This window comes from Lepisma saccharinum, chromosome 2, assembly GCF_977018435.1.
Source record: "Lepisma saccharinum chromosome 2, izLepSacc3.1, whole genome shotgun sequence".
In the NCBI taxonomy this organism is placed as follows: Eukaryota; Metazoa; Arthropoda; class Insecta; order Zygentoma; family Lepismatidae; genus Lepisma; species Lepisma saccharinum.
This window is the reverse complement of record NC_139230.1, coordinates 6,106,659-6,132,700: the sequence shown is the minus strand read 5'-3', so window position 1 is coordinate 6,132,700 and position 26,042 is coordinate 6,106,659. Positions and strand designations below refer to the sequence as shown.

Here is a 26,042-nt window from a genome sequence, read left to right as displayed (position 1 = left end):
CTCGAAGATATCGGTTATACTACAAGAAACCAAATCAAAATTAAAGTAAAAGTTCAACTACACGTATACCAAACGATATTTACAATATTGGAGGGACAGAATACTTAAAAAAATTATTGTTTCATTCGAAGGTAAAGGCGTAGTGTAGTGGTTCTTCTACAAGGTTTAAGCAGCTAAAGATTGTAGGGTAGTGGTTACCGTTCAGGATTGTCAATCTGATGGTCGTAGGTTCAAACCCTTCCGCTGGCAGAAAATTTTCGTAAGTTTTAGACATATCCCATTGAGTTCATTGTCCACGCCGTGTGAAACGGAATGATTCAGTTTGGAATTAACGATGAGGGGAGGGGAAATATTGAATTACAAAATCTCAATTTCAACGAACCGAGAAGTGGAGAAAAATTGAATAATTCTTATAGATATTAAAAATTACGTTCATTTTTTTAGTGGTGTAATCGCAGGTAAAATCAAAGATCTTACATGGAAGATTTTAATTTGCTCTGAACTCGGCCAAAAGGCATTTCGCACCGATCTAATATATTCTCCAATACATTTCAAAATGTCATTGAATGTTTCATGTCGATAATTTGACCAATGCATCCATTCTTGACGCTCAGACGGTATTTTCTGCAACTACCTCTTCTCTCCAGTTCCTTCTCCTTCTTCTCTCCCCTCTTTCCGTTCTGCTTTTATCTCATATCGCCTTCCCTACTTTTCTCGCATCTTATCTCCATCCCACTCTTCTCCACTCGTCTTATCTCCTTTCCTGTCTTAGATTTTCGACTCCACTGCACTATTCTCTCTTTTTTCGTTATTCTCTTTTTCTCTCCTTTACTCTACTCTCCACTTCCCTCTTCTCGTCTCCTCCTCTCCTCTCCTCTCGTTTTCCTTCTCTTTTCTCTTCTTTGTTTTTTTCCTCATCTCTCCTCGAATCTTTTTCCATTCTCCTCACTACATCCCCTCTCCTCGTCTATCCTATATTTCTTCTCTCCTCTACTTTTCCTCTTCTTCTTTCGCTTTCTTTTTCTCCTCTCCTTTGTGACCTTTCGTTTCCTCTTACCTCTTTTCCTTACTGTAGACTCATCAGCGATGAAATACTAGAAAACCTATTTTTTTCTTTCAGAAAGAATTTTGTCATTTGCGATATAATAGTGATATTTTTAATAATTTTATACAATAATACTTGTTTATATTTCTTTCGCGTGTTTTATAAATATCTATTGTGCATGTGGCAACCCTGAAATTGAGCCTAACTCTGCACGCAACCCACCAACGGCTTGTGTAAATTGGGTTGCCTAGTTTAAAATGTCGTTGTCCTAAAACTTTTGAGAGACACTGTACAAGCAGAAATGGTTGAACCTTCTGTTCGTAAATGCGTACTAAAATGAAGGGCTGACGAGGCTGCAGCCCCATGTGTGTGTATGTGTATTTATATCACTCACATTATGGGCATAGACTGATCCTCAAAATGGTTACAACTTTCAATAAGTATTAATGTAACATGAAGGTAAAAACTGATCGGTTACCCTTTCACATTTAAATTAAGGGATCCCTCTCCTTTGGCACCTAAAACAATAAATCTTCAATGGACATCTAAATAATCATCCTCCCTTCTCCCGACAGGTCAACAGTGTGACAAGCGACTCACACGCAAAAACACGTCATAAAAATTCATGGGAAAGAGGTCATTAATGTTAAGGATTATTTTAAAAAGATGGTAACAGAGGGTTTATCCTGAAATTGGGCAATAATAGAAAAAAGGTCTAAATATGTTGTCATTTTTATGTTGTCATTTTCGGAGGAAAAAAAATTAATATATCAAGCACCTGCCTTTAAAATGCATATCTATGAAATATATACTTAAATGTAATACCATGCTAAAGTATAGAAGGTCTCCATTTTTTTTTTAAAAAAAAAGCAATTTCCAAAAAATGGTAAAATGATTATTTCGAAATTGTGGTCTAAATATGGGCTACTAGTGGCAATATCACAAAAAGCAATTAAACTAAAAAAAACAGTCATTTATCTCTAAAACAACATAAAATTCATATTTATGAATAATCTGTTGTTGTTGAAAATTACGCGGAATGGGAAAAATCGAAATTAAGAAAAACATCCAAATATTTGTTGAAAATGTGATCTCAACATTAGACCTCATGTCATAGCCCATATTTAGACCATCACGCTATTTTTTTCTTCAATTTATTTTCGCTCTCTGTGGTACATATTTCTCAAACAAATCGTGGCATTATAAAAGCCCACATTTGTTTTATGTACCGCTAATATCATAACCTATACAAAGCAAATGAGAATTCAGAAAACTTTGAGTTAAAACTAGGGATGTGCCGAAGCCGATTACAGATGTATGAAAATCGGCCGAAATTGACACATCGGCATCGGTATCGGAATCGGCAAAAATCCGATATTTAAACCGGTACAGATTATACTAGAGTTTTTACCTTCTAATAAGTTTTATATTCTAGTTTTGTAAGATTTATTGACAATTTGGTTATGATTCGTCATTATTGTAGAGTTTTTGTAAACTCATTCAGAGGATTAGCCTAACTATAAATCGGAAATAAAACAGTACATTGCTGAACCAGGATCTGTTGTTGTATTGGAAATTCAAAAATGAATATTCAAACCTGAAGCAAGTCCTGAGAAAATACTTGGGCATACCTGCTGCATCAGTATTCAGTGATTGAGTGTTCAGTGTTGCTGAACAGATTTGAGATAAGAGAAGTAGGTTACTTCCTGAAGTGCTTCCAAATCTCGTGTTTCTGAAGTTGAATCTGGCAGAACAGGAATTCATTTTGCATTTCAAAGAACTGCCTGTGTACTAATGTTTAATCTCTTGAGAATCCGTGTTCTTCTTAAAGGTTCACATAACATTTTGTAGATGCAAATGTACATTCGCATCTCTTGAGAATATATATGTATACATATGACATGCAATAGAAATGTACTTTGTACATAGCAAATTTATTTTTGTCATGCTGAAAATAACATCCCATTTCTGTTTAATATCTTATGTATCGGAATCGGTTAAATATCGGCATCGGTATCGGTTCCAAAAAATATCGGTGAGTACATCGGCATCGGTAAATTTTCAGCTTCGTCACATCCCTAGTTAAAACATACCTGCAAAAACTTTTCGGAGGTCGCAATTCTGTAACAGCGTCCAAGGCCGAAACTAACCACCACTTTCTCTTGCGAATTGGCGCCGGAACCTTTGTCCTTGACAGATAACCAGTTCCAATAGCCTCTGCCAGGCTGCAGCACCCGGGAGCGCTGATAGCTCCAAAACCCATATTTAAACCTTCGCCCATATTTAGACCTTTTCCTCTGCCATCTCAAATAGAGTCAGGATAACTGAACATGGGTAAATTGCTTGTTCGTGCCCTTATTTCAACGTTTTAGAGTTTCAGTGACTCCTCTCCACACATTTTTTTCCTTTGTACATTTTGCGATACGACATTTGAGTGGTCGACTCACGATCTCGCCACCGAAGGTTCCGGGATCGAGCCCAGGCCTGGGCGTTTGTTTCTGAGTGTCTCCAACAATTTCATCTAATCATCATTCCTCATCATCTTTGCGAATAACCAAAAGTGGCAGAATGAGACAGAAAATACGATAAATACGCATTATTTATAGTGTGCTTTTTCATGCCTGTAGCTGCTAATATTCATTTTTGGCCACAGTATTTTACATTGTCAATATTGTACCATCCGCCTGGTAAAAGTTTTATGTCACTTTTGTACCTTATAGATTACAAACGATAAAGTTTACAAAAAATTACAAAAATCAATGTTACAATCATTTTTCAGTGTTGACAGTGAACCGAAAAAATATTCAGAAGAAATACTGGTTTACAAGGTGTTTGGCTATTTGTTTTAAGTCCAGTTTGTGCATAGTAAGGCTAATCGGGACTGGACCTACAGTTTAAAGTGGGGTCCGAACCACTGTCCATGTGCCTCCACCGGGTATCGAACCCGTGACCCCTTGATTACAAGGCGACGACGCTAACATTGCGCCATCACGGAGGCGGTTTACAAGGTAAAGCATTGCCCTGCACATTGCAGTAAGCCATGGAGACTCATGGGGGTGTGGAGGTAGGGGGTTTCACAGATTCACGGTCTCTGACATTTTTAAGGTGATGTGATCAACACCACGCTCCGGCCGCCATTGCACCCTAGGTTTTCCCCCAGGTATCCCATTTTTTATTATTAAATGCTGGGTGAACCCCAGATCCGCCTTATGGAAGGAAAAGGTCTGAAGTATTCTCACCTGATATCACCTACCATTAGTCTCCGGCGAGGCATTCAGGCGCCCTAAAGACTTGACCAACGCTGTTCCTTGCAGTTTACTGTATAAACGGATAATGCTATCAAAGTAGACCGTTCAGTTCCTGTAGAAACTAAAACTAAATATTAAACTTTAAATATCAGGTTCTGACCCCTTTACAATACTCCACTCAAAGAGAAGCAAATCTGCAATTATCTCAACTTAAAATTTTACAATGCAAGTCACTAATGCAGAGGTCGAAAATAAAACTTCTATTGTGACTAAGCAAATTCCAATGCATATTATCTCATGGTCATGAATAGGAAGATTTTGCCACGTTCTACTAACATTCATCGGCGATGACACATGTTTCGATGTTCATAGATAATTAACAGTTCTTTCTCAAACAGGTATGAGCTGTGTACTTGAACTTAAAACAGTGGATAGAAGAATTCAGCACAAGAAGCCGGTACTACTGGGCACGGATATGTTGGAATTTTTATACAAAGCACAGAAAAGTTTAGCAGTGAATAATAGGACATTCACATTGTGATTTTGTTCTTGTCGCACGCACAAGACTGCAAAGCCGGAAAATATTATTTTAAAATTATGATTCACATATATATCATAACTTAGGAGTAAAAAATTGTAAATAATAAATTGTAAGACACAGCATTTGGGCTGCTATGTTGAATAATCCAAAATTCTGAACAGTTGAAGAGTAGAATCAAACTGAATTAACTAAACATAAAACATGAAAAGCTTAAAATATTTCCTATTTTCAAAGCTATGTTTATTTCCGGCACAAATAGACAAAATCAATCATTCAACCTCACCGGTTAACAAGAAATTTCAGTTGAAATTAACGTATGTACACTCCTGTTTAGATGGAGTTCCACATGCACAATTGTCCAACCGTTTAAACTGTGCCAATTTATGTAAACAGGAGTGTACAACTGTAATGCAACATGAAAAACTGTATTTCATTTCAAGCTCATAAATTTACCACTACGCTATCGGCAAGCCCTATCACCGTTTAACGGAGTACGCCTTTATTACTAGCGGGGGAAGTTCGTTACACTCCCTTTTCATATTTCCTGAACCATCTCCCGAGCTGTAATGTCTACAGTTGGGCAAACCCAAAAGGCCGTTCAGCGCAATCCAAGGCCGCCTGTCTGCACAAAATTAAAGCTAGAATTTCTACAGCGGCTGATTATGTCAGATAAGGAAATTGTTTACCATCCCGCCCATTGGACTTTGAGGCATTTTGCTCGGAATCAGGTCAAAGTCAGAGATGTGAACGCATGTGAGCCTATCTAAACGAGGTAACCGGACGCATTTTTTTCACGGATGTTGTCACAGTTACGCGTCTGACTTAGTATGACCGTGGATATCGACAATCTTTACACTGCTCAGTGAAAGCGGCTCTGGGACTCACTCAAATGACTGTAGGATAAAAACGGCTAAAGCGTGATGATACTCAGGCTACCAGTTCCATCTACGGCCAATATCGACAATATATGAAGCCTCGAAGTTCACAACCACTCCTGTGCGTTCATGGAATTTCACAATAACTTCATACCACTGAAATTCCAAAGTTCAAATCCCGGCGTGAATCTCATTCTAATGGTCGCAATTATAAAAAAGAAAATAAAAAAATGGTAGAAAAGTGACACTAAATAGTAATTTTAAAAATTAACTTCAATGATCTCCCACTTTGTGCATAGATAGGTTAATCTAGACTAGACCTAAAGATCCACCGGGTATCGAACCTGGGAACCACTGATTACAAGGCGACGACGCAGCTGCCAACTTCTGCACCAGAGGACATAATAGTCCATTGCTTAAAAACACGTAGGATGCGAAGGGAAAATTAATGAAAATAGCCATTCATAAACTTAGGCATACTTATGCATCCCTCTGTACAGTGGCTTGGATCTCACTGAACTGAGTCCAGTCCCGATTAGTCTGAGCATAAAGCACACTTAAGATTATACATTCAATACACGAGTATTTAAACAAAATAAGAAGTACTTCGTTATAGATCTTAATTGTATTATTTTTTGACGAACATCAAATAACTGTTTGAGTTATCCACTGCTGCAGAACTATTGTGATTCAGTCACTTCGACTGGCATTTTGATTGATCCATAAAAGAAAAATACAGCAGAGTTATGTCCAATACTCGTATTGGAGACTTAATTCTCATTGGATTCTTGGTGTAAACTAAATGCCAGCCTGTTGGTGAGACCAGTACGTGGGATTAACAATGGCTATTTGCCAACTACCGAGGATTGTTTATTTTTCTGCGTTCCTCGAGTTTGTTCCTGCGTTCAATTTACAGGAATTTTACACTTTCAGAGCCTGCAGCTCACTACGAAGGTGTGGAAGCAACGAGAATAAAGGTTGCGATGAAAAGTATTCCTAGCGGTTGCTTCCATATTTGCTTTTGTGGTTCAAGCGCAACAGCCATAAGAATAATAAAATTGGGTAAAATGTACACACCTTTAAAACTTATATCTCTGGTGAAATTGACGCTTTTATTGTTTGAAAATTAGCACTTAATCATCCTCGCACTTCCTTGTAGTTTCCTACCGTCGCTCTGTCGCTTCACCGTCGCGGTTAACGCAATGACACAAATAAGCGGAGTCCAGTAAGTCTTGCAACTAAAACTGTTCAAAAAATAGCAGCTCCGGTGGTTATATTTCTATTTAGGTTACTGAGCGCCCTAACCAAGGTTCGAACCTAGGACTTCAGGCTTCCTAGAGCATTACGCTGGCCACTACCTGCCCTCGGAAACGTCGAAACTTCGCTACTTTCCCTGGTTGTTCTCGGGATATTTTAAAGAATAAAACTAGCCTATACATTCTTAATTTAAACAATCCCTGATACCTGAAACAAATAAACATTTACGTCAGTATTTATCATTTGTCTATATTTTTGTAAGTTTTTTATCATTTGTCTATATTTTTGTAAGTTTTTTTATCATTTGTCTATATTTTTGTAAGTTTTTTTTATCATTTGTCTATATTTTTGTAAGTTTTTTTTATCATTTGTCTATATTTTTGTAAGTTTTTTATAATTTGTCTATATTTTTGTAAGTTTCTCAAAAATTTGGTTTCCTACCTATACTTAATTAAGGGATAAGAAAAATATAAAAGTTTTACACTGAATTTCTGAAACTTTCTTCACATGTCAATGAGGTATTCTTAATTTGAGGAATATTGGTTTTTTATAGTAATTTTAGTTTTTTGTTCAAAAACATATGTAGTTTAAATAAATTAATATTGTTTGGGGATAGTTAAATTAGCATGGAATGTACTCTCACATTTGGTTCCGCCTTATGACATAGTATAAATCCTTTCTGAATAAAAACAAAATATGTATAAAGCATACTTTTTCATTAACTTTTCTCCTTTGACATTCATAAATTATTATACTACCTAGGTGCAGCATAGCGTGTTGAGTGGTCGATTTCCAAAGTAGACTTCGAAGTTGGGTTTGAATCGCATTTGTATGTTCCTTCATAAATTTCATCTACTCAGATGCCCTTCATCGTTATGATTAACCTAAGAGGTAGGAAAACGGCGTAAAATGAGAAAAATTTAAGCATAAATATTACTTGCACGATTATGTTGTTACTTAACTGTATTTTCCAGACATGAGTATCCACGAAGCATTGGAACGATGATAAAATATGGTCCATTATGAGCAAGCCGCTCACGAGCCGACATTAGAAGCTCCTTCTCCGGAAGTGAAAGACAAACTTCAGAGAATACGAAGGCTCCATCTTCGCGAATGGAGTGTCAAGCTTCAAATGAGACAATTCCTGTTCGCAGTGAACAAAAGCCACTGGGGAACAGGCTTCATCCTGCGCACCTTGCTTACTAAAACAGCGTCACAGAGTGAGTCGGAAAGGACCGATAGTTCTGCAGCGGCAGTCGTGCACGACGTTGGTCCTTTTGAACAGTTTCCCCCCCACAAACATTATCAGCGAAGACGCAGCTGTAGAGCGATTTCGCCGATGGTTCCTTGTCCTCATCTCATCGAACGGAAGGAAGTGTCAAAAGATTCAAGGAGTTGGATGATATAATTGAAAGTCTCGCTGAAAGTGTTAGAATCGCAGAAAAGCCTAGTATTGTGAATGTCAGATTCCGCGATCAAATCTAAAGGCAGAAATGTAGACAGTTCTAAAGATACACAGAGTTCACCTCGGAGGTCCGGGAAACAAAAATCCCAGGTGGTTCTGACTTTCGAAAGGTTTATGCTGCTTCTTTAAACAAACCAAAGAAATCAGAAAATCCTATTAAACTCAAGGCAGCCAACCGTAAGGTTGCTAATTCTTCTATAAAATATTCACACTGGAATATGAGGGGAAATAACCATTGAAATTGTTCACCAAACTAGAGTCTCCAACTAGAGTCTCAAGCAAGAGAAGTCTAAAAAAATCTATGGAGTGTCCCTCCACATATTAATTAGCGGGAAACGTAAGCAAACCCAACAAGAAATGAGGAGTCTGAATTATTGAATACGATAAAAGTGCAAAAAGATACTACAGAAAATATAAGGCAAGAAGTTGAGGTATGTGAAGTCTGAAAACCATAGTTCATGTAGACAAAATACCGGACAAAAACACTCCGCAGAAAAATGAAAATGTAGACGAATTCAAGGAAGCTGAGAACGGATTAGCAAAAATATTTTCAGAAGTTGATGGGACAGATCAATTGAAAGGAAAATAGTTTTGATGCCCCAGGAACGCCGATTACAGGGCATAGTGACCATCAAAATAGAATTGGAATTCTTTAACTGGAGGCACGTCGATGAATATCAAAACCATTACCAGAAGAGGATAGCCAAAGCGTCAGGGAATAAGTTATCGGGAATATCAAATGACCGCATCTTCAGATCATCTTCACCTAATAGCGTTCCAAAGAAATTAGAGGAAGAGTTAGTTACTCAAACATCCACAAGTCTTTCTAAAAGATAAAAACTCAGTCTTGTCACTTCCCAAAAGGAGCCTGCAATCTAGAGATAAAGGGGAACCTATGAATGCTGGATTAGATATTAAAAATAAATTAAAGCAGATGACAACACCTGAAAAACTGAACGTGCCATATATTAATATAGAAGGGCCGAAACACATTTTTTTGCAATTACAGCGATCAACCTTACATCTTGAGATGAACTGTGAAAAAGTTCAAAACAAGAATACGGTTGACACCACAGTGAACTAGATCACCGAGAAAAGCTAGTTTCAGCAGTACCCTTTGTGCCCAATGTGATGCTTACGCTGCTGAAAGAACTCGGATGTGCGTTTTGTAAACACAGCAGTCACTCAGAATGGTTGGATGATTTGTTTGGACCTTACTACACAGCCAGAGAAAGAAGAAGCGGGATATTTTCAGGAAATGAGAGATCAGCGAAAGAGCGGAAGTTATTAAGCATGATTCATACGAGCTGATATTCCAGGTCAATTTTATCAGGACATTTTTTTTTTAAATGTATTTAGCTGTTAATTTTATCATAGATATTCAAGATTATTAAAGTATATTGTTTCGCTTTTACCTTGATCAGAGGAAAGCATGACAGCGTTTTGGAAGAAGTTTCAAATTATTACATTTCATGTTTTCTAAAACACAGGATGTTATCTGATATTAAGTTCAAATCTTTTCTTTTATTATATAACAGAATGGACTTAAATTACTGGCACCTATCAACATTCTACAATGTTTGTCACCGCCAAGGGTCTTGAGTGTTATCTAGGAAAGCGTACTAGTTCAGGATAAAGAGAATCTGGAGATTACTATTACTACAAACATTTCCTTATCACTTTGCCTTCAACTGCTTTCTTCCTATCTCAATTCTAGTTCTGTTTGATCTTTGAACTTCAAAATATTTTTCTTAAAGAACGGAATTGGTATGTTCTTTCCAATATTCTTCCCTTCACGTTATTGGGGAAAATTACATAAGTGAACATTATATCCTGGATACAACAGCGTGGGAGTTCAGACCCATTGAGAGTTATGAATAATACATCCGGTTGCTTTCTTTAAGCATTGTGCTCGCTTTAGCTCTTGCATGTAAACCACTCCCGGCTTCTTTTATTAAAGGAAATTGCAACAGCCCTACGTTTTGCAATATTGCATACAATAAGAATACAAATTTCAGTTATGCATTTCCAACACATCACTTGCATCTTTATTCACCTGACTACAATGCATTCCATTTTGAACGCTCATTATTATTAAATCGCTCCTTGCCATGAAGGTGTGTGAGAGTAGGGACCCACACAGTCTCTATCTCGGCTATTCTGGAGGCGATATGAACAGCATACCCCACCAGCAGTCTTTACATCCTCCCAGGGCTGCCCTCAAGTACCCATTGAGGCTAGGTGAGCTGCACTGCCGATCTATGTACGGACATTGTCAGAAAAGTTCACACTAGAGATCACTCGCTCCGGGAATAGAACCCGAACCTCCCACGTGGCAGCTAGACGCCCTACCAACTGAACCAAGTTACTATTTATTTTGTGTAACGACCTCAATGGATTCAGCATAGGAGTGTCCACATTGCCACATCCAAGATTTTGCATACAAACTCTAAAAAACAAATCTTGGCTAAACATAAAAAAATACTACAAATGTATTCAGCAGGTTTTAAACAGAAATTTAATTTATTTTGGAAAATGCAGCCATCTCTGGCCAACTACTGGGTTGTAGTCGAGCACTAGGTGCGTTTCAAGATAAATCCTGTTGGTTCGAAATGGTAGTTCGGTGGGGAAAGATACAAAGAGATCGAGGCTCAACTGAAATCCCCTGGGCGCACGAGATCCCAGACGCACATCAAGAGTTCATCTCAAAACCAAGGATCAAAGTGGAAAGTCAGTTAGGAACGGGTGAGAAGAGTAATAAAGGGCGGTGGCAGCCAGGGTTTCCAAGAGCATCTAAAATAAATCTAAAAGGCCGCAGCATTTATGGTACTCTTTTTTTCTTCTTCTTCTTCGGTCTTCAAGATATTTCAGAATAAATAAGTAGTTCGCACGTTCCATAGTGGTGGAAAGGCGTGCTAAGATCGCAGACGCTTTCATGGTTATATCCATTCCTCTACGTTCATAGGGGATAAAAAGAGTGGTATGAACTTCTACAATAAATCAGAACATTTATGCCTAAACAATAATTGCTGTTCTTTCAAAATTAAGTCACAGTTAAAAGTAATATGATTTGTCAAATTCTGAAATGTGTCCATGCAGCATAATATTTATACCACTTACTACAAACTTTCTCATTAACATAATTTCAGAAAAAAGTAAAGAAAATGTTTAAGTTCGCTTAAAAATTTAACTCGTTTCTGTATAAAGCCAAATCAGTCACTCAGATCATTAACTTACTTACATGGCCCCCACTAAACAGCGCGATTTCGAGAGCTAATATATATATATATATATATATATATATATATATACACTTATATGTACTTGTGCTTATGTATGTACGTGTATGTTTTTAAAACAATTGCCATACATTTGTAGAGAAAAGCAGTCAAGTTACGCTCTATACTATACCTTTAATGGATAGTTTTTGTGATAATATTTGCAAGCACTACCTGCTGAAACAATAATTTACATGCTATATTTCTAGATAGGTACACAGGAAACATCACGCAACAATATTTAACAATATCTATACAACATAAACAATAAAGTACCATGAGAGCCAGTCAAACCGAAGTCAAACAACATGAATCGTTCGCCATATATATATACACACACACACAGATATTCATGATTATACATACACAAATGTACAGAAAATATGTAAATAAACAATACCGATCTGGAAAAAAATGACAACTACTTCAGACACACAACGTAGAAAACACAAGCTGAATTCGTTACATATACTATAACGTTAAACGAAGAGACTTAAATAAAAAAAAAGAAGAAGTATTTGTGAATTTGACAAACTACTGAATCCCCCTCCCATGCGAGCTATACATAACACCACTAAAACCTTCCCATAATGCTGTTTTAATAAATACATCAGCTAAAGGAGAGGAGAGGCAGACGCAGGCTAAGTTCCAAGACAAGTTCAAATTTACGCACATGCGTCGCTCTCCTTCCTTCGCACCCAAGAGACGGTCCAAGTAACCAGTCACATCCGCTCCCGGTGCAGCTGGGCGATTCACTTACTCTCAATGAACTCGCAGCAATTGTGACACACTACAAATTTAACCCTGCAACAATTCCTTTTTTAAAAATATAAAGACAACAAAATTGTTTCCTCGAGTCTTATAAAGTTATCGCTACTTTTATATTTTCCATACACTTTATACTTCATTTCTCGCAAAGATTACAATTTACTTTACGTATGTCTGCATATTTTCCAAAGTAATCAATCTTTCAGAAGTATTTCTCCATTGATATAAACAAAGCTCCTCACAATAAGCATATTTCTTATTCGATTCATAAGTAAGTTCAAAACAATTTCTCTAACGACAAAATAATATAGTTATTGAAGAAAATAGCTGTTGTCTGGGATTTCGTGAGAATTCGCTCAGTGTTCATCAAGCACGTAACAAAACTCAGATTCAAATTAAAATTCAGTTTTACGCCAAATTCGATATATTTTCAAATGTCGTAACACACGCTCTATAAGGCTATGTGGTATAATGCCATCACTTCATAAACGAGTTATTAGACATTAATTTAATAACTATCGCCAAATCTTGGTTCTTCACAGTATTTCTTATGTTAGACTATCAAAACATGCAGGATACAGTATTTTGTGTGTGTGTGTGCTATAATCCGCTACCGGTCAGCAATTCCGCCGTCGTGATTAAACTATCCGTACAACATACAACGCTTTTCGACGAAAATAAATATCAAAGATATGACTTCCTGATCTCCGTGGTTTTCATTGACTAGACTCTGAATTTGTTTTTGTAATTTCATAATTATCAGTCTTCAAAAATAGTGGAGGAGCTTAACACGCTGCAAAGCTAAAGGTTTTACGTTTGAATCCAGAATAACATTCTTCTTCGTTCTTTCATTAGTTCAACTTGGTATCCTCATCGTTGCGATTAACTTGCCTTTCGTAAAATTACCTCAATAGAAGAAAGTTTTCCTTTATATTTCTTCATAGAGGAGGAAGATTCTGCAGCCTAATTTTGAAATTATTTTCCCAGAGTGTTTCGAAGAATTTACCTTCATTGATAAGTTTTATCATCGCGAAAGATTGCCTCCCCACGCGGACAATCGAACTATGCTCTCAAATACAAATCTAGCATCTTGAAAAATCTTCAATTATCTTTACAATTTTACACCTACAAATGCATACAGAAACCAGCCGAAGGCAAATGTTTTGAATCTGATGTGACTATGCAATTTAATAGCATATAGTATGATATGCCACAATTTGTAACTGTGCTGTTTGAAACAGTGAGAGATGACAAGGAAAGCACAGCAGTAAATTTCGTAATTGTAAAATTAAGAAATATTTATCTTAAGAGGAGTTATGAAATTTTTCATCTCCGTTGAAAAGTTTATCTGGCGCATTCTGTATCTCGACATGCTTCTGCAATTAAATAGTCCAGATCCAGGAACAAAATATAATGGCTCGCTCTTTATCTCATGAACCTCTTCACATAAAATGCAATTTCATTTAAATGATAATGAATTTCAATTGTATCTCGCATATCACAATAGCCACGGGGATACTTTGATATTATTTTCGAGTGCTTATTTTTGCAGACCTTAACGCGGAAAGTGCAATAGTTTCTTAACATACGAAAATACACAATAATGAACAAACTGATTGCAGTTTTTAAAATCTGCTAAACTAATTCCCAATTTTCACTCGCGCGCTATGACATTAGGAATTCCGGGTTCGAATCCCGCCTGGGCATAGATATTCCTTGCGAGTGCCCCTTCATCAATTTCATCATATCACTCTTCACTCACCCTCATCGTCGCGATTAGCCAAAGTGGCAGAAAAGCGACGTCAAATAGCCTAATTCAATCAATCAACCAATTTTAGTTCACAAAGCTGAAAACTCGAGTAAGAAAGGCAAGGCTTTGGAACGGTGTCTTCCTATTTGCGAACACTTGCTGCCTAAGCAGGATTAACCTCGAAGGGCAGTTTCCTAGTTGCGAACACAATTTCTGCCTTTGGATCTACAACTTTCTCTTCCATTTCCAGTGTCTTTTTAACGATTTTTTAAAGAGACTTTGAGACTGGTCAGTGCCTTGTTGGAACATAGATAATTCGACATGATTAAAGTCGTTGCCGAAGTAAAAATAATTTAATAATAAAAGCGTGGCCTATTTTCTATATACGACTACATACTGCACACTTCTAAACTGAAAAGAGCTTCGTCATTTAATAATATAATTATTAATTTAAAATTCAAATTTCAAAACATATGACACTGTACTTAAAAATTTATGTATACCATGAATCCCCTCATACCTGTTAGTGCTCCTCGCCACTATTTCGTAAAAAAAAACAATCTTCAGTTTTACACCTTCCAGATTTATTTCCATCCTAAGAATCATGTCAGACTTTTCTGCCTCAGCCTTGGATTTTATTGATTGAATTGTTGCTTTGAGTTCACTTTATGCACAAAAAGGCTAATCGGGACTGGACATACAGTTTAAAAGTGGAATGCGAACCACTATGTGCCTCCACCGGGTATCGAACCTTGGACCCCTTGATTACAAGGCGACGATGGCACGACTGCGCCATCAGGGAGGCCCTACTCTCACAGTTGATTTTATGGTTCCATCCCTCCACTGCATCATAAATCCGGTGCCTCCTGTTGTAGCAGTCCCACATCTCTTTTGGCACTGCGGGGTTTTCCAGAAATTAAAACACGGATGTTTGATAGACTGAAAGGGTGAATTGACCATGGAAGGCTTTACAAAGTAGAAGACCATGATAAGTCAATCAGATTGGATATTATTGCTAGTCAAACCAGCTTTCTCTCTGGGTCACTACCCTTATTAGTTTCTGAAAACAGGGTTTTCTGTTACGTGTTCGCAATTAGGACATGGAAGTATTTCCTCACATTTATGTGTTCGCAATTAGGACTATTTAGGCACTGTTCGCAATCAGGACACAACCCTTTGGAACATGTGATCCACGAACTTCGGATACTGTCAGTCACCCTCACATTCGAAGGGTAACCGGGTTATGAGATAACAAAGGGCCAAGAATCCGGCTGATGCGAGTCAGGAGAGTAACATGTGATAGTCGTGAAGCCATTTTACAACTACAGGAAAATGCATTTCGATTATTGTCGCAATATAACTTTAAACCTTAATCTAAACCTGGACTGAAGAGTCTATCGTGTTGAGTGGATGAGAGATAAGATTAGCAATAAAATGTTCTTACTTTTAATTGGTCACGTGTTTAAATTCCAATAATTGATATCTGTTCCTTTTTAGCGTTAAATTTACCCGTTACTTCAGGGAAACAATATTCATACATTAAAATGTATTGTAAAAAATTAAGTGAGAAGTAGCCTACATAAATATCAATTGTGGATATTTTTCAGCATTGGGTGATTTTTCACGTGTTGTACCGGGACTCAAACCTCTCATAATGAACGGTCCAACTTTCGAGCTTGCGACCTCTGAGCAAAAGTCTTCAGATTGAACGTTACAAAACTGCAAATTATGTTGCATCGTAATTCACAGAAACGTAAACCGAGGAACTAAAACCAAGGGATATATTTCTCAGAATGGCCCAAGGAATTACCTTCAGTGTACAACGACAAAAGTAAACTAATTGTTATGGTTTTCATTAATATTATGCTTGATTGTTTATTTTTACTTTTCTTTTGTTTCCGAATTGGTTATTTCCTTACGTTCGGAATACGAAAAAGAGTTGAATAAATTATTAGCCTGGAGTGACCGAAAATATCAATAAAACAAGCACATCTTATCATTGGAACTCTCAGTCCAGGTTTTGCATATTATTGTAATTGCTGACTTGCGTACCATATCAGGAAATTTCATAACATGGTATATGTTTCTTTAAATAGGGATACGCTACTCTTTTGGATGCTTTCAAATTTGTTATATTCCATTCATCATTCTCCCTCTCTCTCTCATTTAAGAAAGAGGACATGTGCCACTAGACAAATATAATTTCAACTAACCTCTGTACATTCGCATGTAATGATTTCGTACATGAATAAGAAGAGAATCCTCCAGAAATCGAAGGAAATTCGAGGGAAATCCTGCTAGACTAGCGGAACAAGGACCTCTCCAATACATTCTTGAAGCATGCATTGCACAGACTAGTGGAAACAGAGGTTAACGTAAGCAGAGGGGGGACAGCCCCGTCCGAATTTTTTATTTAATGTTTATTGATTTACTTTATTTTACTTCGTTTCTTGTGCCACTTTTGGCTAATTTGCGAAGATGGGAATGAATTATAGATATGATGAAATTGATGAATGGACACTCACAAACATCCATGCACAGGCCGGGATTCGAACCCGGGACCTCTGACGTCGTAGCGCGATGTGCTAACCACTCCGCCGAAATTTTGAGAAAATCAAAATTTTCAAATGAAATAAGTGAAGAACTGGGGGGGAAACAGAGTGGTAAATGCAACCTCCCTTAAAATTACCACAGATTGCCATTTTTGACAGTGGAAAGTTCTAAAAGGACAAAAAATATCTTATCTTCTACAAATCAGCTATGTACTATCCACCATTACAATTTCAGCCCCTCCCGAAAAGTAAAATCCTGCATACGCCAGTGTTTGTAATTATGAAAATGCATAATGTTTGAAACTTTCCAAAAAATAAGTTTATACAGTATGAAAGTATGGAACAGAGGGAAAGGGTTGTCTCTTGTTTGCCTCCCTTCTGACATGTATAATATTAACTTAATAAAAATTATTAAATTTGCGCCAAATCAACACCAAACTCCTGTGAAATTGAGGGACGTCTGGTCCAACATGACTGCCTGCCTCCACTGGATCCCACTTTAAACTGTAGGTCCAGTCCGATCAACCTATCCGTGCATAAAGTACACTTAAAACTCAGACCAATATGCCTGCCTAAAGTCTTTCGATCACTTCCGAACTCTGACGAGCGCTGGAAGCTTCGATGTCCACCTGTTCAACAGTTGATAATTCGGATTAGCTTTTCTTGAATTTATGTTTCATGACGTTTAATTGCTTGGAAGTGACAATTTGGAATGTAGGAAATCAAACATATCCCCATATTGCTGTGAATTTGTGTCTAGCATTACCAAGGTGCCAAAAAATAAAACATCTGTTACAAGCTCTGTTTAACTAACAGCACAATAAGCTTGGAAACGGAACAGCCGACTTCCTCCTGTTCCATATCCGATATCATTCCGATCACTTCCGAACTTTGACGAGCAACTCCGTGGTTCGGTGCGCACCAGGACGGGTAGGATTTTAACAAGAATTTTCAATCCGCAGAGAAGGGAGATGCCAGGGATCCCGGATTAGAATCCCGGTCTAGGCAATTTCATCATATTATCACCCATTCTAATTGTCGCAATTAGTTAGTGGCAGAAAAGCCACGCTAAGTAACAATAATTTAAAAAATCAACCGTGGACAGGGGAGACTATGATTTATGCCACGCACACCCCCAACACGTCCACATACCCACAAAATATCTTAAACACTACCCTATTTTTTTCCACATGGGTCAAATGTATGTTTTTTTTTCACATGGGTCAAATGTATGGTCATTTTGGCTATAAATTTACCCTTACATGCTCTAAATACGAACGTTCACCCCCAGATGGAAAATTCTGAAATAATGGGAAGTGAAGAAGCGAATTTAGTGTCAAAATGAGCATAAATTAGGCATATGTGGAAAATTGTAAATGGTGTGATATATTAGTGGGTATTTTAGGTTGCTGAAAGTACATGGATATATTACTTGAAACAGAATTATGAAAAATCAATGCCTCTTTGAGGGGGCAAACAGATGTGTACGTCAGTAATTTATCCAGATGCCTTCAGCACCCTCCTAACACCCCCAATTTCCCCCCAAAATTTTTCAAAGACCAATTTATGGTCATTTTTAATTTAAATTTACCGTTATACCGCTCAAAATGAACCTATCTTGTGTAGGTCAAGTCTAAAGATACTCCCTCCTTTTCATGCTTATTTCTTTGAACTTTAGGCCGGTTATCTTGTTGAGAAACATTTCGGAGGGTTTAAGTTCAGTTTATGATCAAATACGCTAATCGGGACTGGTCCTACAGTTTAAAGTTGCGTTCCAACCACTCTGCAATGTGCCTCTACCGGGGATCGAACCCGGGGCCCGTCGATTGCACCGTGACATTGTTGCCACTACACTATCTGGGGTGCTTGTAACTACATCGAATATATAACAAGCAATACACGAGTTATTGTAACCCTTCTACTTCAAGATTACTTGTCTACGCTCAATTATACATTGCTTTCCTATATCTACAGGTTCAAGAATAGACTGATGGTTCTGTTGTTGACCTAAATTTATGCCCCTAGAAAGGAAATCCTAAATATGCTACTTGGTTGACTGTTCTGCTAGATTTAACATCGCACGCCACTGTTAACTTTAAGTTAATCTTATTTGAGGTGTAAGGGGTGACCCTTTCTGAAACCACCCGAATGTCAACCTCTCTTCCACCTAGTGCATCTTGGACTGCATTTTGCAGACTAAGAAGTTCTGACGTCTGGAACCGCAGCCACTATAATCTTCTGTCGGACTTGTGTGATTGTCCATTCATCTATTTCGTCTTATCACCATTCATCTTTGCAATTAGCAAAAGTGGCAGAAACGCGAAGTAAAGTAAATCAAATCAAACTTACTACTTAAAGTATTGAAGCCCATCATCACTTTCAACGTTGTCGCCGTTCATCCTCAACCACAAGAACAGACCCAAGCATTTGCATTGTGGGGAGGCAAAAAAGAACCCGACGGATGCTTGTGGATATTTTTTTGTACCAACTTGCATATTTGAAAGTGTGATGTAATTACATTCATTTTACTCTCATACCGTCCTATGTATTGATCTATTCTGCTCTGTATATGTTGGCATCAGTATAGACTCCACGTATAGGTCCTGGGCTTCTGCCTGAACAGGTGGCCACTGAAAAAGGTTCGGGGAAACGTGTCTTGCATGAACAAACCCCTCTTGTTGGTCCTGTTCATCCCACGTTCCACACAAAAATTACAAGAACCAATGCCCGCTAGGTGGTTTGTGCCCTATCGATGGTAAGTCGAAATGCCATTGGTTGCAGGATCACTGCTTCCTCAATCGAGATTTTTTTTACATATAACCCTTACATCCAAGTAGGATCAGAACTTGTGTGTAGGAATGCGCACTCGACTCGGCCCACTTTCACAATGTCAATTTTCCTCCACTCCATGTAAGTGCTCTTAGTAACAGAAGACACACTCATGTAACAGAAGTAATTTGCACTGTCACATTTGAACTTAGACTTTGAGCAATACAATGTTCTCTCATTCACGTTTCTTATTGGTTCAGAGTGTCATTAGATGCCAAGTCAACTGAAGTAGTCACAAATGTCAGGAATAAAGTGTAGAAAAAATAGGCCATGTTCGGTAGTGGGCGTCTACGTGTCTAGACATCTGAGCAGAATTATTCGGACAGGCACAAGTTTCCCAGAATTCTGGTAATAAACTTCATGAAATGCTCCCCTTATGGCACGGCCCCTTTCCACCCCCCTCCACGGGAGGGAGGGAGGGGATGCAGAGGAAAGGGACAGAATGCAACTAAACATTTTATTAATCACAACAATAGAAAAACAAAGTTAAAATCGCCTCGGATATTTAAGTACACAATAAATTTGCTGTTCAGGTTAGTTTTTTTTATAATTAAAATTAATATTATGTGTGAATGCATCTCTCTTTTAATAGTCATTTTAGTTTATTGAGCATATTTTCGACAAACGTCCGTAGATAAATTTGCCCTTTCCTCTTGAGGTGTTTCTTTCAGTGGACTGGTGTTTTCGTATAGATCTTTCACTTAATTTTTGCTATTTGGCGTCGCTTTTCTGCCACATTTGGCTAATCGCGACTATGGGGATGATCGATGGTGATGAAACTAATGATGGGGCATCACAAAAAACACCCATGCTCAGGTCGGGATTCGAACCCGGAAGCCCTGGCATTGTAGCGTGTCGTGCTAACCACGCCGCCACAGAGATCGGCTGTTTAACGGTTGGTGTAACGCCATGCGTACCAGACCCATTTTCTCCACTGCTATATCCGACCATCATCTATTGTTATTTTACAAAAGTTCTCTTGTTACTTAGCTTCGGTGTCCTGCCACTTTTGGGCCGGCCTCCGCGGCGAAGTGGTTAGCTAGCGCGCAACGACGCCAGGGGTCCCGGGTACGAATCCCGGCCTGGGCATGGGTGTGTGTGAGTGTCCCTTCAACGATTTTATTGTATCATCCCCATCTTCGCGATTAGCCAAAACTGGCACAAAGGCGACGTAAAATAAACCAATGCAATCAATCAATCCTGCCACTTTTGGCTATCGCGGCGATGAGGAGTGATGATCGGATGAAGTTGGTGAAGGGGCACTCACAAAAAACACCAATGCCGCGTCTCGAACCGCGGCAAGATCGATTGATTGAACTTAAAAATATGGGCACGTCAGCACATAAGCTATCTGTGCCTGTCACGCAATATGATAATCAGACCCTTAACTAAAACAAAATTGAAGATTGAACCTTAATACAACAATAAAAACGTCTTAAACACTAATATTGTCATAGACTAACAATAACTAAAGCTGTACTGTTTCTGAAGATAAAATCTTACCTATTAAAAGCTGAGGCGTAAAGGGGCACACACAGGGACACGCAGGACAACACGATCCCACAGAGGATTGTCCTGGCCATAGATAAAGGCGCCAGAGCATCGTTGGCTTGCAAGAAGCAGTTACCGGGGAAGTGAGGTTGACTTTTGGTGCCTTCTCACCATTTGCACCACTTCAGTGGGGCGAGATCAGAAGTCGACACACAAGTTCATTAAAAGCACCTACTGTTTGAATAATATTCAGGTTATCCGATATCAGAATGCTGGCTGCTGTGGGAATTGCATTTTGGTTAGATTCATTGATTTGCTTCAATTTACTTCGCTTCTTGTGCCACTTTTGGCTAATTTGCGAAGATGGGATGAGTGATGGTGCGATGAATGGACACTCACAAACATCCATGCCCAGGCCGGGATTCGAACCCGGGACCCTTGGCGTCGTAGAGCGATGTGCTAACCACTCCGCCACGGGGACCGGAGAGTTGCGATATCCATTATTAATTTGGCTGTCGAAGTTGATACTTTCAATACGACCTACGCTACACGCGTTTTTATAGCTAATTAAATGTCGCGCGGTCTCTGTGAACTGTTTTGTTACCTCTATCCGAAACATGCATCATTGCTGATGGTGTTAGGGGCAAACGAAAGCGTGTGCGTAACTGATCGATATACCGTACCTAAAAGTGAAAAACTTGGGTCTGATTGTTATTGACACAATCCAGTCAATTAAGGGATGGAAAATGATGGATAGATCTTGCTCGGGATAGGGAAAGGCCTGTGTTGCTGCAGCAATAAACCTTCGGCTAGAGAGAGGCAGTCAATTAGATGGTGCAGTAATCTGACATAGACCAATCGACGGACTCTGGTATATTCTTATGCGAATCTTGACGTGGGCATGCATGTTCCTTTGTCACTGTTCATCAATTTCATCCAATCATCATTTATCCTCATCGTCTCGATTACCCTAAACAGACGGCAAAGCAAAGCGGCGCAAAATAAATATGCAAAATACTATCACTTTCAAAATATGCTAGCGTTAGTATTTATTATTTTGTGCAGAATGAAGTTTGAAAACAAAAACGCCTGCAGTACAGATTTCATTTATTTGCTGTAATTTCGACAATTTTTTGAAAGTTTGTAATACTTACGCGATACTCGTTATTAGTATTACTTGAAAGAATGCATACCTGTTTATTCGTTGTAAACCTAAATAATACTATTTCGATCTTTTAAAAGTCTCCCTAAAATGATTAAATTTAATTCAAGTTTTTTTCCCCTTATGGGTCTGGGGTGGTCCCTTTTATTTTCTCAATTCAGAATGGTGCTCTCCGCCTTGAGAGGGTCACGTGAATATGCATTATTGAAACTAAGTGTAACTTATGTGGTGCGACATTTTCCATTACAGCCAAATCTGTGGAAACTGATGTGGAAATGATTTGTGAACTTCGAGATTTTATCTGCAATGCGTTACAGGTGCGAGCTAAAAGTCGAACAGCTGCATTATGTAGTTTTGTTGGGACTGGAAGTGAACTCTCTGCTCCCTTGTTTTTTCACTATGATAAGCAAGTGCGGGTTCAGAAGCAGTAAAAACGTCTATGCGTAAAAATAGGCACGCAATAGGCACTAAAAGTACAGAGACCGGTACTTAAAAGCGCATAGGAATCTGACATTTTCGGAGCCATAAAACCGAACAAGCTACAAAATAGTAATCTATTCACAGGGAAACTTTGAGGATTATTGTGCTGTTGAATTTTTGTTATCCGAAGAGCAGACTTTGAATTTGAATTTTGTTTATTTGCTTGATTTGTTTTAAAGTCCTTTTTATGCACAAAGACTAACCGGGACTGGACCTACAGTTTCAAATGGGATCCAAACCACTTATGCCTCCACCCGGGACGACTTTACAACTACGCCATCTGGGAGGCTTGTTTATTGCGTCGCTTTTCTTACCTTTCCCGGTTAACCGCAAAAATGAGGGTGAATGATTGGCTTGAATTTTCTGGCTATTAGCTGATCTTTACGACCTGAATTTACGTTCAAAATCTGAAAAAGTTGAGAAAATGATTTCATGTCTAGAACTCGATTTTGATCACGATTTTCTTTCTTTCACTCCTACCCTTAACTACTATTTGAAGGGCTCGGGGGTAAAACATGGTGACATTTTGGTCATTAATGAGTTACAAAATAAAAAAGTCATCCTTCAATTTTCGCGTGTAATTGCCATGTCATGCAATTTGCATTGGACTCGGTGAAGTCTTCTGAAATTGGTAAACACAACACGAAAACAATTTATCTGCAGTATAGCTTCTAATAACCCTTCTTCTTGATAAACTCAACAATGACCAAAATGTCACCATGATTTAGCTCAGAGCTCTTCATTTGTCTCTTTAAAAGGAAATTACTACAAATTTAACCATTTGTTATTCTGAAATTTATCTAGGGTTAAATTTACGTATGTACACAGTTGATAGAATCTAGAACTTCTGGTTAGGCATAGCGTTAAGATAAACACTGCGTGTCTGTACCATATAAAAATTTATTTTTACGAATAAAAGTCTCCCAAATAGGCAGGCAGGCAGGCAGGTGATTATGGAATAAGTTGGGACGAATCTATAACGTCAAAGTCTAAGGTTGGTTTGTTGAAGGGAAAATTAGATAATGGGACAGATCTACCCCCTTGCGATAAGGTGACCAAATGCATCGTGAACTTATAAAGGACAGGGAAATACTCTTACAAGTTCAACCTCTGTTGAAAAGTAGCCCGACAGGTCAACAAACCAGATATTCTAGCGGCTAGTCGAGTTGCGCCTATAGAAATGTCACTGACCCTTCGGAAGCAACATTTTCAGGCCATATCACAGACACTTTTGGACAAAAAAAAAGTCCCTACAATTCTTTTATTTTCCTTTATCATTAATGATTTCAAATAACGAAAAAAATATACCAACACATTTTTGAATCTGAGTTTTGTTATTACTTCTATTTTCAACTCGCAATTCTGAGCGAATTCGATTAACCTTGTTGCTGAAATTTACTGAAAATTAAAACTGTCTTTGTAGCGATAATGAATTTTATATTGGTAGCTCGTGTAAATCTGAATGTCAAATTCTTCCTTGCACCTGCGAATGCAGTGATGGGCTTGTGAGCAGACTTTCTGTGCTGTAAGCCTTGACCCACTAACGCTTTAAGGTTTTGTTGTGATGAAAGAACACTTGTTGTTAACAGAGTTCGGCTTAGCTGCAATTTGCACAGACACAACAAACAAGAAAACTGAAACTTTGATGTAACAGGGATAAGTTCAGTTCAGTTCAAGGAGGCTAAACTATACGTCAAATGGTACACAAACATGTTGAAAAATGTTGTAGCGAGGGTTCCATTGCGTGGAAAGCATCGGTTTGACTGATTACTTAGCAAAATTAAACTGTAATTACAAACAATAACAACCTGAAGATCAAAAGAGCATGACGTCATCGACGTTTTCTACTCGAGTTGTTGGATGTCACGAACGCCCCAGGACGGACACTGGACGTTACATATCGTTTCTTTCGTCCTTGAGTCGCTCACGAATTCCAGTGTCGTCTGCTGCACTCGCCACACCCCTCAAGCGAGCTGTTAAAAATCACGTCCGATCATCCCTGAAGCTACCCGCCTCAATACTTCCCCGATCCACACTTTTCTTGGCGATGATTGTCTAACCCCTCTCCGAAATGTCTGCGCCCAATCTAAATATAACATCCCATGTGGTTTGCTGTTTACACGTCAAGCGGCCATATTGAATCGCGTGCCTGTACCTTCTCTCGGGCACATGGGCCCGTGGGAAAAGTAAATCGGCGGCCGCGAGAAATGAACGTTCCCCTTGAAAACGTCGTCCGCTGCCGCGAAAACGAAAGCTCGCTATCCAAAATCGCCGGATCAATAACATCTGACAAACGGGCTGCGTGTCGCAAACACGACATTTAGTGCAAGGCTGCGAGCGGAAGTAACACGTTGCACGCACGAAAAAATAAAAAAAGCCACCGAAACTAAAAAGACAAGGTCAAACGTACTCACCTATGTTGACTATCCTTATTGCTTCGTCCTCTTCTAAAAACTTCAGCGCCACCGATACGTTTTCTAATTTCTGGGAACGGAAAGTTGGGCGTTTGTTGTGTTTTGGCAACCGCTTCCCCGATAGCACTTCTATCAACGTGATGAGACGCAAGCCGTCCGACAGGTCGGTCTCAAGGTTGCCGATGTGTTTGTTCGCGGTTTTCAAGTGTTCGTTTGCCCACCGGGTGAACGTGTTCTGTTGGATTCTCTTCCATTGCGCGTCTTCGGCCAACTCCCGTTCTGTCGCCACCATCTCGTCCTCCTCGCCTTCTGCCGGCGAACTGGCCTCGCGTTCGGAGTCATTGTTATTCATTCTGCTCTACCTGATAGATACGGATTTCAGCGCTACCTGCCGTAGCTTCGCGTAAGTTTCTTCTGCTGCGCCTGAGCCTGCTATGCAACGCGCACTACACCTTGGATGCGCGAATTACGAACGAGAATCAAACACAAGTATTGCACCGTGCAGTGTTGTAGCGGCACGAGCGAACCTCCGCTGCCTTCCCATGCACCTTCTCGACTAAAACTAGCGACGGAGAAGACGCCGAGAGCCGAGGCGACTAATAATAGACTAGGCTCCTCTTAGTCACTGCATACCGTAACCTGTGCCAGAGGGGGGCGACGGAGCGAAGGGGAGTATGTACGCTACGAGAGCCTCCGTTTATAATACTATTCACTTTTTCTCATATTTATGAATCCTCCGGATCGTAAAAAAAGCAAAATCAGAGAGCTTATGCCAAACATGGATGCGCTTATCCCGTGATCTGCATCATCTCGTGCATTTCACGTCATCTTGGACAATAAAACATCCCATCTGTTCCGTAAGTGAATCATGCCATCTCTCTCCCTCT

At 38.9% G+C, this 26,042-nt stretch overlaps 1 protein-coding gene across 1 annotated transcript in view; it reads right to left on the bottom strand.

The window, feature by feature from the left end:
• Nucleotides 1–25,734, bottom strand: part of cher (filamin A protein cher) — a 361,674-nt gene extending 335,940 nt beyond the window's left edge. The window contains exon 1 of the mRNA XM_083116998.1: nt 25,156–25,734. Within this exon, the coding sequence (XP_082973124.1) occupies nt 25,156–25,507 (352 nt within the window). The 5' untranslated portion in view covers nt 25,508–25,734. The remainder of the gene's footprint in view (nt 1–25,155) is intronic.
• Between the last annotated feature and the right edge of the window lie 308 nt (nt 25,735–26,042).